Here is a 20,842-nt window from a genome sequence, read left to right on the forward strand (position 1 = left end):
ATAAGGGGAGAGAGACTTCCAATCCACTCTTTAAAGGGGAACTTGACTCTACTCAATATTGACTAAAGAGTGACTCATGACCATTCAGGCATGGCCTAAGGTTTTGGCTCTATTGTACTCCCTCAGCTGCATCAATAAGCAGTGAGGGAGGCAGTGGTCCTTCATGGGACTAGTTAGGGTTGGTTGTGCAAACCCACCTCTTCCTACTGGAAGGCTCCAAACTATAGATTTGATGGGAAAGGGATTAGTAAGTCTGGGAGTCCATCTTTCCTAATTCTTTAAGATTAACTACACCATTTTCCTCATCCCTATAAACCTAATAGAATCAAAGAATAATCTCAGGCTGCTCTTTGACTTTACTGACCCTTTTATTCATGACAGATGCCACAAAGTTGGTTAATATGAAGTGGGGTTTGTACCAATGCTAGCAGAGAAATCTTGATCCACAGACTGTAGGGCTCCTTTTAGTATGACCTACTTGAAAACACTTTGATTATAAATCATCAAGCTCAACTTGTAGGGGGAGCAGAGTAAAATAATACCCTTCTCAAAATAAACTTGCAAATTTCTTGCAAATACATTCTTTTCCCCAAGAGTAAACACAAAACATGCTCTAAAGAAGCACCACCAATGTTAAAATACAACTAGCTCAAAATGTAGCATGTAAACATGAGTACCTCCAGCCAGGATCTTCTCTTCCAATTCTGCCATTTGCTTCTTATAGGCTTTTAAAGCTGCTTCTTTGAAAGAGGGACGGATTCTCTTTGGCTTTGTGATTTCCACTGGCTGTTCCGAGATGTTTTGGTTTTCATCTTCTTTTATTTCCATTTCAGCTGATGTTTCATTTAATGGTTCCAATCCCCCTTCACTAACCACATCATCTGCCTGCCCATCATAACCCTCATCTTGTGGGGTTTCATAGAGTGTTTCATACGAAGGGTGATCATATACCTGCATTTGTTCATCTGTTTCAGTCATACTAGTCCTGTTTTCTAGCTTAGCAAGGACTTGTTCCATCACTTCAACATAATCTGTTTCATTATCAGCCACTGGTTCACTATAGTCCTCCTCATCCTCTGCTTTGTAGTAAAAAGGCTCAGTGTAGACATCAGAGTCAAGGGTGGTACTTGATTCATTTGCAGTTGATTGGGATAATGTCCGAAATCTCCCCATTAAGGAAGAGCCACTGTCTTCATACCCACTGAGACTCTGTGTGCTTTTGTTCCATACCACTTCCAAGGCTGATTTAGCCCTCTGTAATGTAGATCCAAATTTTGGGAAGCTGAAAGCCTTATCAGAAAGGTCAATGCTTAATCGACTATGCCAAGATTTGGGTGGGGCATCCTCTGAGTCATCACTTTGCAATTCACTTTGACTTCGATACATCATGGGCAATTGGTTTTGATTTTGGTATAGCTCATTAGAATTAGATTCCTGATAAGAATCATATTGGCCAACCCACTGGCCTTGTGGTTCATTATCCAACCCAGGGCATGGAGATGAGTTGTCATCTTGGGTGAAATCATAGCTCTCAGAGTCATCCTGAAGGTCACTGTGGAACTTTCCCAAGTCTTCTAGGTCTTTATTGTAAACATCTAGTGGCTGATCAGATAGACTGTTTGTGTCATAGTCAAAAGCTTCCTGGGTGGATGAATCTAAACCTAAGTCAGCTCCTTGCTCTACTTGATTCCATTCCTTCCATGGAGAAAGATCCTCATGTAAAGAGAGCTGAGAATCGCTGTAATGACTTTGGTCTCCAGATGCACACACCATGCCATTACTCATTCCACTATCCACAGTTTCTGTGTTCTCAATTTCACTCAGCCCTTGGACACCCTGAACAGCCACATTCAAATGTTGATCCTGCAGACTGTCATACAAGGTGGGTGTGTCCTCCTGTTTCCTCTGCCAAAGTTCCCGGTCTGAAGATGACAAGAGGGAGCTTCCATTAGTTCTAGTGAAAAACTGATTTTCTGAAAAATCCTCTGAGTAAGACTGACATAATTTGGAAAAATCTGATTCAGAACGACTAAGTTTAGCAGTGAAAAAGTCACTCTGTGAATGCCAGAGGGGTGTAGCATCTGCATAATGGGTTGTAGTTTGTTTTTCCAAATTATCTGATTCTGGCAATTGTGAGGAAATTTTATCATAATCAGATTTATTTGAAATTCTGCTGCTACTAGCAGTTTTATTCTTGGCTCTAGCATTGTGTGATTTTGAACTTGACTTGGAAGTACTTCCTTTTGTTGGAAACTCTGACTTGGAAAGCACAGCATAACTGTTTCTATTGAGGTCAGATTCCAGCTCTCCATCACTGTCATCAGGTGACTGCCAATTGTTCTTCTTGCTTCTGGGCTCTGGAGTAGACAGCTTTATATCCATGCTCTCATATGTCTGGGAGGACGGTATCCCTCTCTCTTTTCTTTCTCTTATGTCATGAGTAAGAATATCTGTTGAGATTCCAATTCCTGTTCCTTTGAGTTTGTAGGATTTTTTTAAGACAGAATCCCTTTGCTGAGGGGTTTCAAAGTACACAAGTATGGGTCGAGGCTTTGCATTTGGGCAGTCCCTCTGGTGGCCTATCCTTTGAGCAAATTCAATTTTAATAGCATTTGGTGCATCTGAGAAACCCATTTTATCTATTAGAATTTGGTATACCACACTTTCAATATATTCAAATCTTTCTTCAGGGACATTTAGAAATCTCAGGCTTGCCTTGCTACCCATATGACCTAAGTGTTTAATATAATCATGGATGTCTCTGGTTTCCCTTCGAGACTGGACAAACCCTGTACGTAGCTGTTCAATTTCACTTTGTACAACCTCCACACTGCTGGAGATTTCATCGATGGAATGCTTAAGAGCATTGACATGCCCTCGTAGTTCAGAAAGTTCTGTTTCAATCTGACTTATACCCTGAAGTTCCTTAAAGATCATTTCCATGACATCATGTGTTTGGCTAATGCACCCAGAGGAACTGAATCCTGGCTCCAGGGCATTTGTCTTTGGGTTTCGTGCAGTTCTGTCCAAAGATTTACTTCTTATTCCCCAGGTTTTCTTCATTGTGCTCAACTCTGAATCTGATGAGACACACTCCTGACTCTTTTTCCATTTTCTCAGTTTGCGTAACGCTCCTAGTTTCAAGCTATGTAGAGTGCGTTCTCCATCAGAGCTGCCCTCAGAGGGAGCCAGGCTGCTTGAACTCTTTCTATTGCGTCTAACTGGCATTGTGTGTGTTGATTGTACCTGGTTTTCTGTACTACTCCTTAGTTCATTGAGTGATTCTGAATAGGAACTCTCAATTGAAGATAACTCTTGAAGCCGATCCTCATTATCACTGTTGGTTACATTAATATTCTTTTGTAGGCCATTGGCAATAGCTACTCGGTAACTGAATGTTGGTGAGAGGGAAAACTCTTTATTAGCCTCTTCTTCTTCAGTGGATAAGTTGCGAGTAGATGAACACTTTGCAATCTTCTTTACAGTGTTTTTTAAGGTATTAGAAAATTTGGGGGTTTTGGTCTGGCCAGCAGTAGGAAAGTCTTGATCCTTTTTCTGCTGATGACTCTCTTTTTTTTTGGTTGTATTTCCCAATTTCTTTGTAAACATTCCTTTGCAAAGCTTATGTATGTAAGGTAAAATCAGGCTCTTGAAAAGATTAGCCACCATGGAGAGCAATTAGTGCAAGCTTTTCTGCCCCAGAGAAGTAAACAAGGTATCGGGATGAAAATCTGTAAATCCAAGGCAAGCATCTCTGTTCAGATGTTCTGTGAATTATTGAAAATAGCAGGCAGGGCAGCCATGGCTCCACTGCCGTGTCAATGTCCTGTGAAAACCAGAAGCAAAGCTCCATTTATGAAAGACATTCTCTCCTGGTGAAGGGGTTTCATGAATCTCTCTCATTTCCACATAACTTCATAGAGTGTCTAAAAGAAAGGAAGGTTAAAATGAGTATCAGAATTCAATTCTAGATTTATCCCATTTCCAACATTTTTCAGAAGTATTCAAGATACACAGTATATGAAAAATTGCAGAGGGGGGCAGGGGTATAGCTGAATTTCAGGACACAGTTACTTTTAAAATAACTATAAAGCAAATCCATACCAATAACTATGTTTAAATTATATTTTTCTTTCTAAATCATTTATGGATGGACACAACTGAACTGAATAAATGAGCTGAAATAGTAATAAAAGGCAATAATGGTTATTTAGGAAAGGCTATGTAAGATATTAGGCAAATTTGAAAAGCTACAATGACTACATGACATTATCATTTCCACTTTATTTCCTTTCCTAAAAGTACATTTACTGACACAAACATAAGCATAAGCATTCAAAATTAAAAGTTCTCCCAATCCTAGACATTCAGAATTCATCAAATTAATATTATTCATATATGTAAGACCTTTCCTATTCAAATAACATTTTCCTTTTCTAGGGATTCAATGACTGGGAATTTCTTAAATTATAAAGTCATCCAAGTGAGAAATATTTCATATGATTAAATAAATACCAAGAGGAAATATATTTGAAAATACAGATAATATATCCAAGTTTTGAAAGGACATGACTTGAAAGAGTTGAGCCATCCCAATCAACTGCTACAGGCTTGTGGCAGATGGCAGGGTACCCATGCCCAGGCTAGAACTATGACTGGAGACCGAGTACTAAATTACAAAAGGAGATTGTGCCATAAATAAGATGTGCCTACAGATAATCAAAAACTGGTCAGACATAATTCATCCAATGATTTGGTATTTTATAATCCATGTGACCACACCAGTAACTAATCTTTATGACGGTTAGTTTCTCAAATTACATGAAGTAGAAGAAGAAGAAAAGGGAGAAGGAAGAGAAAAAAGTTTACATTCATTTTCCTGGTTCACCAGCACCACGCCTTGTATGTGGCAGGTATTTGAATAAAATTTTGCGGAACTGAATTTAACTATTTTACAGTTGAAAGATATCACAGAGTAGTGGTTAACAGCCAAAAGCCTTTGCTAACGTTGAACTACATATTTGGGTAGGTAAATAATCAATGTGATTCTTTAAAGAATACATCATAAACTGCATATGGTTTTAGGAGCTGGCTGACTCTTTTTTTTTTTTTTTTGGCTGACTCTTTATAAGCTCCCTCTGCTTGGAAACCTGCCATTTTTACTTCACTCACATTCTTCAGGGACTGGGGGGAAAACATGCCCTGGCCAGGAGGAACCAAGCTTCACAAGAAACAGGGCAATGTAAGTGAGAAGGGGAAGCATAAAGACGGAGGAGAGAAAGAGACAGATTCTAAAGAAGTCCTTGTCTTCAGGGTTTCATAAACTGTTAGAGTCTAATTCCTCTTATCTAAAGCAATTTGGTATTCACTCGTAATTACAAGCCAGGACATGTTTTCGACTAATATAAATGTCAAGAAATTGACTCTTGAATTAAATTAAAAAAAATACTTATTGTACTGCTAGACAACCTCTTCTTGTGGAGTGAAGACTTTGGAAAGTTAAGTGACAGGAAGGCAAGGAAATTATTTTAAAACCAACTTTCACACAATAAACTGTTCTACTAATCATTCAACCCAAGATCCTGAGTTTGTCAAAACTCAAAACAAATACTTCTTGTTTAAATGAGAGCAACAATTTTGTCAATGCTTCTGATGTTTCATGAAATTGTTGTACATTTCCTGACCTGCATTGTTTGTTCAGAACTATTGTTCTAGGCAATAATTGTTGGCAAAACTTTGAGCAGGAAAGTTCCAACCGAATTGAAGTCCTGCCTCAAAAAAACATGAACCCAAGGACCTGTGTCCACACTGTTGCACCTATAAACTCACTTGCTATACCTTCCAGCCACATGGAGACTTGTTATTCACTAAGGGCTCTATGCTCCTTCACGCCTCAGTAACTTTTCTGTTCTCTACCTAGAATATCATTTGTATCTTGCCCACCCTGTCTGTAAAAATTGTATTTAAACTCCAGAATCATTTGTCCTGTGAAGACCTCACCAACCACCCACACTTGAGCTTTTCTCTCTCTTTGCCACACTCTCCCACAACCCAGTTCATAGGCAATTAGAACTTTTCTATATTACAATCTTATTTCTTTCTCCATTCATGATATCCTCTTTAAGGATAAAAACTATAACTTGTCTCATCATACATGATAAGCTCGCAATAAATGTTTACTGAAGAATTGGCCTCAGGGTACAAAGTTCCAGTTACACAAGATGAATAAATCCTAGAGATCAGCTGGATAGCATAGTGCCAATAGTTAATTATATACTTAAAATTTTTGCCAAGAGGGTAGATCTTATGTTAAGTGTTCCTATCACAACATAGTAGTAAAAAGGTGGGTGGAAACTTTTGGAGATGGCATGGACTGTGGTGATGGTTCCACAGATGTATACTTATTTTAAACTAAATTTAAAGAAAAAAGAATTGGCCTCCACTTCAGTCACTTACTAAATATCTTCATCTGGTTGCCCAAAATTAAACTCCATATAACCTAGTCATTTTCTTGAATTATTAATCTCATTATTATCATAATTATCTACTTCCTCAGGACATATACCCATATATTCTAGCTTCCATATGATCCAGCCCTTGTCCAAACGGTTGTGAATATGTCACCTCATCCTGCTAGTAATGCCTTAGTTCTGAACTCCACAATTTCTCATCTGAACTATTACCATTGTACTCTATATGGTCTTCCCCACTCTAACCTGGCCCTTCTCTCAAATCCTCCTCTCTAAAATTAATAAAAGATATAAATCCTCCTACTTAAAACTCTGCCAGTTTTAGCAGATGCACTCTCTGTCACTCCCACAAGCACATCTGCCCCGGCCACACTGAGGTAGTAACAGTTCCTGAATACCATACTGTTGCCTCACCAATGTGCCTTTTTCCATGCTGTTCATTCTGTCTCCAATCCTTTCTTCTTTCCTCTATCTCCACATGTCTCTCTCATGAACATCTCTAGAATATCTATATATCCTAGACCCAGCAGGGATCAACATCAACCTGTTTAACTTCCTCTCAGTCGGCACTTCCTCCTGTGTGCCCCCACAATGCCTTGAATGTACCTTTGTTGTGGTAACTCTTACAAAAATTATTTATGTAAAATATTTACCTATGTCTCTATCTCTCAAATAAGACCGTGAACTCTTGGAGAGCTAAGGCTGTGTTCTTTTTAACTTTAAATATCCATATTGCATATTATATAGTAGACTCATGATATTTGTTGTATAAATGAGTAAGTATATAAGCAAATGAATGAATAGACGATAAGTCCATGAGTTAATAGACTCCAAGAAGCCTGAGATCCAAGAAGCCTGAGACAGTTTTGCTGGACTTAAACAATCCAGAGAAAGAGATGCAGTCTGAGCAGAAGGCATATATCACAAACATCCATGTCCTGCCCAAAGAGAGAGAAGCATCCACTCTGGAGAAAGTTGGGGACTAAAGGGAGAGGAGCTTGGATTGGCAAAATGGTAACAGAATGTGACAAGTTTTGAAACTTAGGTTGAGAAGCTCCATTTATGAGGAAGGGGGGTTAAGGAGATGGGGAGAGACCAGGATATCATCATATGATTCTCAACAACTTGTATTCAAAATCTTACACTTACCCACCAGTTGCATTACCTTTATTAACATAGCCACACCTTAATTTTGGTAATAAAGTTTGGAGGTAAGATTAAAGGATTTGAGAAGACCTTTGAGAGAGATTAAAATACTAGACTATGTTGTTATAGAAAGGCTAGTAATAGTATTTTATTGTTACTATGTGCCAAGCACCATGTGTGTCTAATTTTCTAAAATTTACCTCTTTTCATTTCATTCCCATAATTGTGTGAAATATATATTATTATTTTCCAGATTAAAAAAGCTGCAATTTCAAGTTTGGGAAATTTGACTTAGGTCATGTATTAACAAGAAACACAACCTAACTCCAATCCCAGATTCAGACTGCAAGTGTATTAACTCCGAAAAGCATACTAGGGTTGAATAGGAAGTAAAATACTTTTTGCATGTATGTTTTTTTTTTTTTTAAGATTTTATTTATTTATTTGAGAGAGAGAGAATGAGAGACAGAGAGCACGAGAGGGAAGAGGGCAGAGGGAGAAGCAGACCCCCTGCTGAGCAGGGAGCCCGATGCGGGACTCGATCCCGGGACTCCAGGATCATGACCTGAGCCGAAGGCAGTCGCTTAACCAACTGAGCCACCCAGGTGCCCTTTTTGCAGGTATGTTAAATTCATTTTGTAAGAGAGTTATTTAATATGACTATAAAGCTGGGTGCCCTACTGAGCTAAAAGAGCTAATGAACCTTTAAACAGTAATTTATTGCTAAATCCTTACCAGAATTAAGTTAAAGCATTTTCAGATCAATAAACAATTTTATGTTTCTTATCAAATGCACTAAAGTAGGTGAACTGGGTAGTTATGTATCAAAATTCTTTCAACAAAAATGATCAAACCAGAAAGTGATTAAGAGGTTTATCCTAAACTAATGAATTATTTTTAAAAAATAAACAGAAAGGGGCATCTGGGTGGCTCAGTTGGTTAAGCGCCCGCCTTCGGCTCAGGTCATGATCTCAGGGTCGTGGGATCAAGTCCCACATAGGACTCCTTGTTTCTCCCTCTCCCTCTGCCTGCCGCTCTGCCTACTTGTGCTCTCTCTCTCTCTCTCTCTGTCAAATAAAGATATAAAATCTTTAAAAAATAAACAGAAAGACCCATTTCCCCAAGAATGAAGGTCAAATGAATTGTCTTCTTTATTCTTGATAAGTAGATATTATGTGAATTTCTTCATCCAACTATAGCCCATCTACATTTTTTACTCACTCCCATTTGCTACTTTAGGAGTAAATAATGGTATCTAGTACTGATACTTCTGTAAGTGTTTTGGAATCTGGGATGCCTTGGTGGCTCAGTCAGTTAAGGGTCTACCTTCAGCTCAGGTCATGATCCCAGGGTCCTGGGATCAAGTCCCACATAGGGCTCCTTGCTCAGTGGGGAGCCTGCTTCTCCTTCTGCCTGCTGCTCCCCCTGCTTATTCTCTATTTATTTAATTTGTCAGAGAGAGCTTAACCGACTGAGCCACCCAGGCACACCTAAATAAAATCTTTTAAAAAAATTTTAAAAAAGAGTTTTGGAACTTACAAGGTAATTTTGTGTATATCAACTCATATGATTTGCATGGTAACCTAGTAAAATTATTATTTGCAGTTCATGGTTAATGATGGTAAGGCTCCTACTTGCTAAAGTAATTGCCTGGGAATCCTGACTCCAAAACTTGGTTCCTTCACTATAGTAATGTACATTCTCCTTACATTAGACAAGTAATATTTCAATAGCTCACTGACCTCTTCAAGTAATATTCCCTACCATTCTAAACCATGTTATAAGCTAATTTTCACCTAAACTTCCCTAAATATTATTTTTTTCTTTTTAGTCTCCTACTGCATGAGGCTGCTTTATGGTTCCATGGATGCACTAAGCTTATTCTTTCATTGTTTCTTTTTTTCTTGTTCTTCACCCTGCCTAGAATGTCCTCAGTTATACCGATCTCAATCATTTAATTTATAGATCAAGACTAATCTTTTCCACAAAAGTTTCTTTAACTATTCTCTCATTTTCTCTTTTTCATATAATTTTTATAATCTGAACCATGACATTTAGTCCTTAATTATCTTCTATTCATCACATAGCTCTTTTACATGTTTTCCATTTTTTTATTATTATGTTCAATTAACCAACATATAGTACATCATTAGTTTTTGATGTAGTGCTCAAAGATTCATCAGTTGCGTATAACACCCAGTGCATGCTTTCAATTTTTAATGCTTATTTTATGTCATACTCTGTCTTGAGTGCTTTGTATAGATTACTACATTAATGTTTGATTGTAAGCTCTGCAATAGGTACTGTCATTAATCTCCATTTTACATATCAAGAAACTGAGAACTGGGAACCTGAGTAGCTAGCCCAAAGCCATGCAGCTAGGAAGTTACATAGCTAGAATTGTAAACCAAACTGACTGGCTTCAGAGTCCTTATTAATAAACACCATGCATACTGTTAAGCCCATAAGGACCAACCTTAGAGAAAAAGGTCGTTTCCTACGTACTACAGTTGAAGAAGGACTGCCCCCTCATGAAGAATCTATACTAGTTTCTACTATTAGAGCTTTACTCCCTTTATTTAAGATTTTGGTTCTTGCTGAAATGAAAATCTCACCAAGGGGACCCTATGTTTTAAAGCTTATCAGCCATTCTATATCTGGGTATAAAGTGTTTATGAGAATATTCCTCAAGAATAGGAGGGAGATGACAAAGAGAGAGAACACAAAGAAGCTTGATGATGGGAAGAATCTGCTACCAAAGGAGATAAGTAGGAGGGTAGGTCAGAAAGAAGAGACTGAGAAACCTACAATAAGCTTGGCCTAATGCACATGGCCTTGTCTTATTCCCAGCTACCCTGCTTGAGGATAAAAACTGTCTATTTCAGGCTTTGCAACTTCTGCCCACTTACACACACAGAGAACAGGGCATAGGTGCCCTGGCTTACAGATGAGCAACTTGGAACGCTATCATCCAAGAAAACTGGGAGGAGCAAGATGGTGGAAGTGTAGGAGACTTAAATTTGTCTGGTTCCAGGAATTCAGCTAGATAGGGATCAAACCATTCTGAACACCTACGAACTCAACAGGAGATTGAAGAAAAGAATAGCAGCAACTCTGAACAGAAAAGCGACCACTTTCTGGAAGGGACCCAACAAACAGCAGATCTGGGAAGATTCGCCTTTCTCCCCCAGGAGAAGCAGCATGGGAGCACACCACAAGAATCTGCTGGGTTTGGAGACTCCAAATGGGGTAGTGTGCCAGAGATAGAAACACTCGGTCACAGGCCAGGTGAGGCCGGGTGAGCACGGAGTGAGACCAGAGACCGGGGAGATGGGAGTGATTGACTGCTTTTCTCTGGGGGCTCACTGAGGAGTGGGGCCCCGAGTTCTCAGCTCCTCCAGGGTGGAGACTGGGAGGCTGCCATTTTCACTGTCATCTTACAAAGCTGTACGGAAAGCTTGCAGGGAAAAAAAGCTCCCAAGAGCAAACCCAAGCAGATTATTTAGCCCAGACCAGCAAGGGCAGGGCAATTCCACCCCCAGCAAAGACATTTGGGAACCACGGCAACAGGCCCCTCCCCCAGAAGATCAGTAAGAACAGCCAGACAAGACCAAGTTAACCGATCAATGAGAACAGCAGAACTCCAGCACTAGGGAAATACTGCACATAGAATTCATGGCTTTTTATTCCACAACTCTTTAGTCTTTCAAAGTTAATGTTTTTAATTTTCTTTTTTTTCTTTTTCTATTTTTTTTGAATTTTTCTTTTTCCCTTTTTCAAACAACATCTTACCAATCCCTTTTTTTAAAAGCTTTTTTATTTTTCATTTTTAGAGTCGTATTCTATCCCTTCATTGTAGTTAACCTTATTTTTGGTCTATATATAAGTTGTTCTCTTGTTAAAATTTGGGGATACAGTTTCTTCTAACAGACCAAAATATACTCTAAATCTCTAGTGTATAGCTTTGTTCTAGTCTCCTGCCTGATCACATTCTCTTCCCCCCTTTTTTTTAAATTTCTCTTCTTTTTTCAACCAACTTCTTATCTTATCAACTCCTTTTATAAAATCTTTTATAATTTTAATCTTTACAGTCATATTCCATCCCTTCATAGTATTTACCCTTATTTTTGTACATATATAAGTTTTTCTTCCTTTAAAATTTTGGGAGGCAGTTTCTTCTAACAGACCAAAAATGCCCAAAATACAGTGTGTGGCACTGATCTATTCACCAGCCTGATCATATCTGATGATATCCTTTTTTTCTTTTTCTTTTTTCTTTCTATCCCTATCTTTTCCCTTGGTTTTGGGTCTGTTCTGATTTGTTTAGTGTATATTTTTCTGGGGTCATTGTTACCTTGTTAGCATTTTGTTCTCTCAATCATCTATTCTCCTCTGGACAAAATGACAAGATGGAAAAACTCACCTCAAAAAAAAGAACAAGAGGCAGTACCAACTGCCAGGGACCTAATCAATATGGACATTAGTAAGATGTTGGAAATAGAGTTCAGAATAATGATTATAAAGATAATAGATGGGCTTGAAAAAAGCATGGAAGATACTAGAGAAACCCTTTCAGGAGAAATAAAAGAACTAAAGTCTAACCGAATCAAAACCTAAAAGGCTATTAATGAGGTGCAATAAAAAATGGAGGCCCTAACTGCTAGAATAAATGAGGCAGAAGAGAGAATCTGTGATATAGAAGACCGAATGATGGAAAATAAAGAAGCTGAGAAAAAGAGAGATAAAGAACTACTGGATCATGAGGGCAGAATTTGAGAGATAAGTGGTACCATAAGATGAAACAATATTAGAATAATTGGGATCCCAGAAGAAGAAAGAGAGAGGGGGGCTGAAGGTATATTGGAGCAAATTATAGCAGAGAACTTCCCTAATTTGGGGAAGGAAACAGGCATCAAAATCCAGGAGGCACAGAGAACCCCCCTCAAAATCAATAAAAATAGGTCAACACCCCGACATCTAATAGTAAAACTTACAAGTCTTACAGACAAAGAGAAAATCCTGAAATAAGCTCAGGAGAAGAGATATGTAACCTACAATGGTAGAAACATTAGATTGGCAACAGACCTATCCACAGAGACCTGGCAGGCCAGAAAGGACTGGCAGGATATATTCAGAGCACTAAATGAGAACAATATGCAGCCAAGAATACTATATCCAGCTAGGCTGTTGTTGAAAATAGAAGGAGAGATATAAAGCTTCCAGGACAAACAAAAACTAAAGGAATTTGCAAACACAAAACCAGCCCTACAAGAAATCTTGAAAGGGGCTCTCTAAGCAAAGAGAGAGCCTAAAAGCAACACAGACCAGAAAGGAACACAGACAATATACAGTAACAGTCACCTTACAGGCAATATAATGGCACTAAATTCCTATCTTTCAATAGTTACCCTGAATGTGAATGGGCTAAATGCCCCAATCAAAAGACACAGGCTATCAGATTACATAAAAAAAACAGGATCCATTGATATGCTCTCTGCAAGAAGACACCCCCAGATTGAAAGTGAGGGGATGGAAAACCATTTCCATGCTAATGGACACCAAAAAAAGCTGGGGTGGCAATCCTTATATCAGACAAATTAGATTTTAAACCAAAGACTATAATAAGAGATGAGGAAGGACACTATATGATACTTAAAGGATCTCTCCAACAAGAAGATCTAACAATTGTAAATATCTATGCCCCTAACATGGGAGCAGCCAATTATATAAGCCAATTAATAACAAAATCAAAGAAAAACATCGACAACAATACAATAATAGTGGGGGACTTTAACACCGACCTCAATGAAATGGACAGATCATCTAAGCAAAAGATCAGCAAGGAAATAAAGACTTTTAATGACACACTGAACCAAATGGACTTCACAGATATATTCAGAACATTCCATCCCAAAGCAACGGAATACACATTCTTCTCTAGTGCCCATGGAACATTCTCCAGAATAGATCATATCCTAGGTCACAAATCAGGTCTCAAGCAGTACCAAAAGATTGGGATCACTCCCTGCATATTTTTGGACCACAATGATTTGAAACTAGAACTCAATCACAAGAGGAAAGTTGGAAAGAACTCAAATACATGGAGGCTAAAGAGCATCCTACTGAAGAATGAATGGGTCAACCAGGAAATTAAAGATGAATTTAAAAAATTCATGGAAACCAGTGAAAAAGAAAATACAACTGTTCAAAATCTTTGGGATGCAGCAAAGGCAGTCCTAAGAGGAAAGTACATAGTAATACAAGCCTTTCTCAAGAAACAAGAAAGGTCTCAAATACACAACCTAACCCTACACCTAAAGGAGCTGGAGAAAGAACAGCAAATAAAGCCTAAACCCAGCAGGAGAAGAGAAATAATAAAGATCAGAGAAGAAATCAATGAAATAGAAACCAAAAGAACAGTAGAACAGATCAAGGAAACTAGGAGCTGGTTCTTTGAAAGAATCAATAAGATTGATAACCCCCTGGCCAGACTTATCAAAAAGAAAAGAGAAAGGACCCAAATCAACAAAATCATGAATGAAAGAGGAGAGATCACAACCAACACCAAAGAAATACAAACAATTATAAGAACATATTATGAGCAAGTATATGCCAGCAAATTAGATAATCTGGAAGAAATGGATGCATTCCTAGAGATGTATCAACTACCAAAACTGAACCAGGAAGAAATAGAAAACCTGAACAGACCCATAACCACTAAGGAAATTGAAGCAGTCATCAAAAATCTCCCAAAAAACAAAAGCCGAGGCCAAATGACTTCCCAGGGGAATTCTACCAAACATTTCAAGAAGAATTAATACCTATTCTTCTGAAACTGTTCCAAAAAATAGAAATGGAAGGAAAACTTCCAAAGTCATTTTATGAGGCCACCATTACCTTGATCCCCAAACCAGACAAAGACCCCATCAAAAGGAAAATTATAGACCAATATCCTTGACGAACATGGATGCAAAAATTCTCACCAAAATATTAGCCAATAGGATACAACAGTACATCAAAAGGATTATTCAACACAACCAAGTGGGATTTATCCCTGGGATGCAAGTTGGTTCAACATCCGCAAATCAATCAATGTGATACAATACATTAACAAAAGAAAAAACAAGAACAATATGATCCTCTCAACAGATGCAGAAAAAGCATTTGACAAAGTACAGCATCCTTTCTTGATCAAAAGTCTTCAGAGTATAGGGATAGAGGGTACATAACTCAATATCATAAAAGCCATCTATGAAAAACCCACAGTGAATATCATTCTCAATGGGGAAAACTGGGAGCTTTCCCCTTAAGGTCAGGAATGTGGCAGGGATGTCCACTATCATCACTGATATTCAACATAGTACTAGAAGTCCTAGCCACAGCAATCAGACAACAAAAAGAAATAAAAGGCATCCGAACCAGGAAAGAAGAAGTCAAACTCTCACTCTTTGCAGATGATATGATACTTTATGTGGAAAACCCAAAAGACTCCACCCCAAAACTGCTAGAACTCATATAGGAATTCAGTAAAGTGGTAGGATATAAAATCAATGCACAGAAATCAGAGGCTTTCCTATACACCAGCAACAAGACAGAAGAAAGAGAAATTAAGGAGTTGATCCCATTTACAACTGCACCAAAAACCATAAGATATCTAGGAATACATCTAACCAAAGAGGCAAAGAATCTGTACTCAGAAAACTATAAAATACTCATGAAAGAAATGGAGGAAGACACAACGAAATAGAAAAACGTTCCATGCTCATGGATTGGAAGAACAAATATTGTGAGGATGTCAATGCTACCTAGAGCAATATACACATTCAATGCAATCCCTATCAAAATACCATCCACTTTTTTCAAAGAAATGGAACAAATAATCCTGAAATTTGTATGGAACCAGAAAAGATCCTGAATAGCCAGAGGAAGGTTGAAAAAGAAGAGCAAATCTGGTGGCATCACAATTCCAGACTTCAAGCTCTATTACAAAGCTGTCATCATCAAGACAGTATGGTATTCGCACAAAAACAGACACATAGATCAATGGAACAGAATAGAGAGCCCAGAAATGGACCCTCAACTCTATGGTCAACTAATCTTCGACAAAGCAGGAAAGAATGTCCAATGGAAAAAAGACGGTCTTTTCAACAAATGGTGTTAGGAAAATTGGACAGCCACATGCAGAAGAATGAAACTGGACCATTTCCTTACACCACACACAAAAATAGACTCAAAAGTTGAAAGACCTAAATGTGAGACAGGAGTCCATCCAAATCCTAAAGGAGAACACAGGCAGCAACCTCTTCGACCTCAGCTGCAGCAACTTCTTCCTAGAAAGATCACCAAAGGGAAGGGAAGCAAGGGCAAAAATGAACTATTGAGACTTCATTAAGATAAGAAACTTTTGCACAGCAAAAGAAACAGTCAACAAAACCAAAAGACAACCGACAGAATGGGAGAAGATATTTGCAAATGACATATCAGATAAAGGGCTACTATCAAAAATCTATAAAGAATTTCTTAAACTCAACACCCAAAGAACACATGATCCAATCAAGAAATGGGCAGAAGACATGAACACATTTTTCCAAAGAAGACATCCAAATGGCCAACAGACACATGAAAAAGTGCTCAGCATCGCTCAGCATCAGGGAAATCCAAATCAAAATCTCAATGAGATACCACCTCACACCAGTCAGAATGGCTAAAATTAACAAATCAGGAAATGACAGATGTTGGTGAGGATGTGGAAAAAGGGAACCCTCCTACACTGTTGATAGGAATGCAAGCTGGTGCAGCCACTCTGGAAAACAGTATGGAGGTTCCTCAAAAAGTTGAAAATAGAGCTACCCTATGACCCAGCAATTGCACTACTGGGTATTTACTCCAAAGATACAAATGTAGGGATCTGAAGGGGTACATGCACCCCGATGTTTATAGCAGCAATGTTCACAATAGCCAAACTGTGGAAAGAGCCAAGATGTCCATCGACAGATGAATGGATAAAGAAGATGTGGTGTATACATACACACACACACACACGCAGACACACACACACACTGGAATATTATGCAACCATCAAAAGGAATGAAATCTTGCCATTTGCAACGACGTGGCTGGAACTGGAGTGTATTATGCTGAGCAAAATAAGTCAATCAGAGAAAGACATGTATCATATGACCTCACTGATATGAGGAATTCTTAATCTCAGGAAACAAACTGAGGGTTGCTGGAGTGGTGGGGGGTGGGAGAGATGGGGTGGCTGGGTGATAAACATTTGGGAGGGTATGTGCTATGTTGATCACTGTGAATTGTGTAAGACTGATGAATCACAGACCTATACCTCTGAAACAAATAATACATTATATGTTAAAAAAAAAAAAAAAGAAGAAGAAGAAGAAGATAGCAGGAAGGGAAAAATGGAGGGGGGGAAATCGGAGGGGGAGATGAACCATGAGAGACGATGGACTCTGAGAAACAAACTGAGGGTTCCGGGGGGTGGGGGGTGGGTTAGTCTGGTGATGGGTATTAAAGAGGGCATGTACTGAATGGAGCACTGGGTGTTATATGCAAATAATGAAACATGGAACACTACATCAAAAACTAATGATGTATGGTCATTAACATAACTTAATAAAAATATATATAGGTAAAAAAATCATAATTAAAAAAAAGGAATACAATGGATTAGTAATTAGTGACCATTTCAGACTGATTTCTATCTGGCCAATAAGCATATGGAATTTGTTCTACAGCATTAATTATCAGAAAAATGGAAATTAAAAAACAAAATGAGATGCCATTTTATAGAGACAAAAGTGGCTCAAATTTAAAAAGACCAGAATAAATGCTTTTACCTCCTCAGGCTACTGCACCTTCCACCAAAGTCTTCCAAAGCATAGAGTAGACCTGTGGTCTCTACTTCCTCATGAGTCCATTCATCTTCAACTTCTTGCTATCTGATTCTAGCCCCATAACTCTACTAAAATTCCTCTTCTATTGGGCATGAATAATGTTTGTATAAAATGTAAATCTTCTACAACTATCTTCTGCATCTGAAGCCATTAACCACTTGGCCTTTCTTTAAATCATTCTATATACCTACATGACACCATGGCCTACTGGAGTCTCTCTCTGGACACAGTTATTTTGACCAGAGTCATCACATGATAAAAACTGGGCCAATCAGGGCCTCTCTGGGGAATCAGTAATTGGAACATGGAGTTTGTCAGATCTTTTCAGTCATTTCAACAAGGAAGTGACATAAAGTTGTGACCTGAGCAGTCAACTTTTGAACTTTGTAAAAAATGATCAGTGAAGACTTGTTTGCAGAAAAACAAAAGAATCCAGTAATGAGAGAACATATGGCCACAAAAGGAGGAAATGTCTTTGTTTCTGACTATTCTCTAAGCCTAAGTCTGGGGCCATTATGAGTTTTGTCTAAGGCATGATGAGATATCAGTTTCAATAAGTGTTCTCCTTTACAAAGAAACCTTAACAAGGTCCCTCACTGGCTTCTCTTTCTCTTTTCAGATTTTTATTCCTTTTTCTTATAACTACCAAATTAATATATCTGCTTCTAGCTTCCTCTTTTGCATTAATTCCTAGTTATGTGTTGGTCAGTTTGGTCTGAATGACCATTAACATCTCAAATTCAATATTTTTCAAATCATCTTTATTCATAAACTATATTATCTAAATTTCTCATACAGTACTAATTAACAAAATAAACATTCTCCTAGTTATACAGACTGGAACTTCAGGACCTTTAATTCCTCTCTTTTATTTTCCCAAACTTCTAGTCAGTCCTAAATTTTATGGTCCTTAACTTTATAATTTCTGTCATTCCCTATACCTCCTTTCCACATTCCAGAGCCAGCATCCTGGTCAGGCCCTTGTCAGCGTTCACTTTAGGTCAATAGCTTCTTTTAGAAAACAAAAATTCACAAAAACTTAAGCATTTTTTTGTAGGTCCTAATATATTCCAGTCATTATACTATACACATTAAAAAACATAAATTCACTTAATCCTCACCAGAGACTTTTACACTTGGCTATTGATAGGACTTCCTAGCTGTTCTCACTTCACCAATTATGCATAACTCTAGATGCATCCTTGTTCTGTAGTAAAAGTGAGAATTTTAAATTTTAATAAATGTTGTACAACAGGGCAACAGACCAAAACTTAGATGCTTTCATAATTAGTATCCTTGTTTCTTTCCCCTTTGGAGTATTAGATGCAGTGCAATTCTCTTCACACAATGGAACTTCATTTGATTCTAACTCTTGGGTGAAAGTCAATTACTTATGCTTCAAAGCATGCAAGCAAAATGGGTGTGGCACTTGTAAGTAAAATTAAAATTAGTTTCTCACTAAACAGACCTGTAATTTCCTTTTCCTGTATCACAACGTGCTTTTAAGAAAAGCCATAAATAAATTATTTCAAAATTCCTAAGAGCAAGACATGTTTTAGCTTTTTCAGCAAAGATAGAGCATGTCCCATATAATAATAGATAATACATGCCACCAATAAAGAACTCAAAATATCAAGGCAGTTCTTTAAAAATGTCTTACTCTTTTTTATTATGGATTACTAAATTATACATGTAAAGTCTCTTCAGGTTAAAACTAAAACATGCTTAGCATCAGCCAGGTCTTACCTCAAACAGCATCTGAGAATAAATAATCACAATGAAAGCAGTTGGTAACTTGATCTATGGCAAGTCTAGATGCTGGTGTAGATCGAAATAAGAAAATAGAAAGAAATTAAAAAGTCAATACAAAAATACATCTCTGATAACAACAGGAGTTAAAATATACAATGTCTATCTATTCAAATTCAGGTTTTCCAAAGCCCCCTGTCACAAAGGAAGGTAAGCCCTTCCACCCTCCCAGAAAACCACCTTAAGATTCAAGCTCTGATTGTACCTGTGCCTGTCTGTTCCCCCTGACTCAGTCCCTATCCTTCATTTAGGCTTTGATGACAACTAGAAAGCAAAGACCTAGAAGAATGCTATGTTAAATTAGAGAGACTCTCTTTGATACCCAGGAACCACAATGTGCTATTTTTTTTAAAACATTTTAGAAACATAAATGAAAAAATAACTTAAAAAATAATCAGTGAGAAAACCTTTCAAGTAAACTTCTATGCCTTCAGCGAAAGAAGGACATTAAAAAAAAAAAAAGGTATCCAGAGAACGTACACTCTCTGTATACATTTGAAATTAAAATCAATGTAATCTCAATCATAATATTTACACTCTGGCCTCCCATCTGACTCTATTTTCAGAACTAATGAAAAGATAAGTGTGGCAGAATTGTGGTGTACCACAGAGGTACCCCCTTCAGGACTGAATCACTCATTCTTTCAACTGCCAAGAGTATTGTGTTCATTGCCAAAAGCATGTGATTAAGTCACTCTCTGAAAATGGCCCATGGCCAAGGATTTATTGCCTCTCTTCTAGGGTAACCCATAGTCAATGACTAATTGATGTGAGTGTTCAAATACCTAGCCCATATGCTGTAAGCAGGGGCCATGCCAGCATCAGAGCTTCCTGTAAGATCAGCTAAAGCCTCTGTCACAAATATATTGCAGTTCAGCTTCTCCTTCTACCAAATCTGAAAGGAGATTATGTATGTATGTATGTATGTATATATATCTTTCATAGCCTATTTCCCAGGGTCATTCCCATAGTCATTCCCAGGGAATGAAAGTTGGTACCAAGGAAGCACCGAGGAAGTGATTCTAAACTGACATATTTTATCTGGATTTTTCTTTGTTGGACTGGCAATGAGAACCTAATTACTAATGCTACATGGAAAACTGATAGCCTGTGGTGTACTGAAGCAATGCAATTGTTAAAAATATTTACCAGTGGTAGACTGAGGTGTGATACCAGTAGAAGGAAATGAACTTGTGTGTGCAATATCTCAAGGTATTTGAGAGGCTGCAAAGAGGAGGCAATTACCACTATGGAATAGAATAGCAGATGTTGGGGCCTCCGGATGCAGTGAAGACAGATAAAGGCTAAACGTGATTAATCACCAATTTAAGGCTAAGTGTAAATACAATGGATGTTCATGTCACCAGATAAATAAATTTTTTTTTTAATTTTATTATATTATGTTAGTCACCATACAATACATCATTAGTTTTTGATGTAGTGATCCACGAATCCACTGTTTTCGTATAACACCCAGTGCTCCATGCAGTACGTGCCCTCCTT

General features: G+C 37.9%; 1 protein-coding gene across 2 annotated transcripts in view; it reads right to left on the bottom strand.

Annotated features, from left to right (window-relative positions):
* UNC13C (unc-13 homolog C) overlaps positions 1 to 19,350 on the bottom strand; it is a 564,880-nt gene extending 545,530 nt beyond the window's left edge. Inside the window, exons 1-2 of one of the 2 annotated variants that reach the window (XM_064570458.1) lie at positions 19,277 to 19,350; positions 678 to 3,926 (exon numbers count right to left, since the gene is read on the bottom strand). In XM_064570458.1, coding sequence (XP_064426528.1) covers positions 678 to 3,669 — 2,992 coding nt within the window. In that variant the 5' untranslated portion in view covers positions 3,670 to 3,926; positions 19,277 to 19,350. Of the gene's footprint in view, positions 1 to 677; positions 3,927 to 19,276 lie in introns of those variants that run through there. The other variant, XM_045900049.2, reaches the window with a different exon arrangement.
* Positions 19,351 to 20,842: the final 1,492 nt, after the last annotated feature.

The sequence above is a fragment of the Mirounga angustirostris genome, unplaced genomic scaffold, assembly GCF_029215605.1.
Source record: "Mirounga angustirostris isolate CCGP_5_RB_7025 unplaced genomic scaffold, mMirAng1.0.hap1 SCAF_9, whole genome shotgun sequence".
NCBI lineage: Eukaryota > Metazoa > Chordata > Mammalia > Carnivora > Phocidae > Mirounga > Mirounga angustirostris.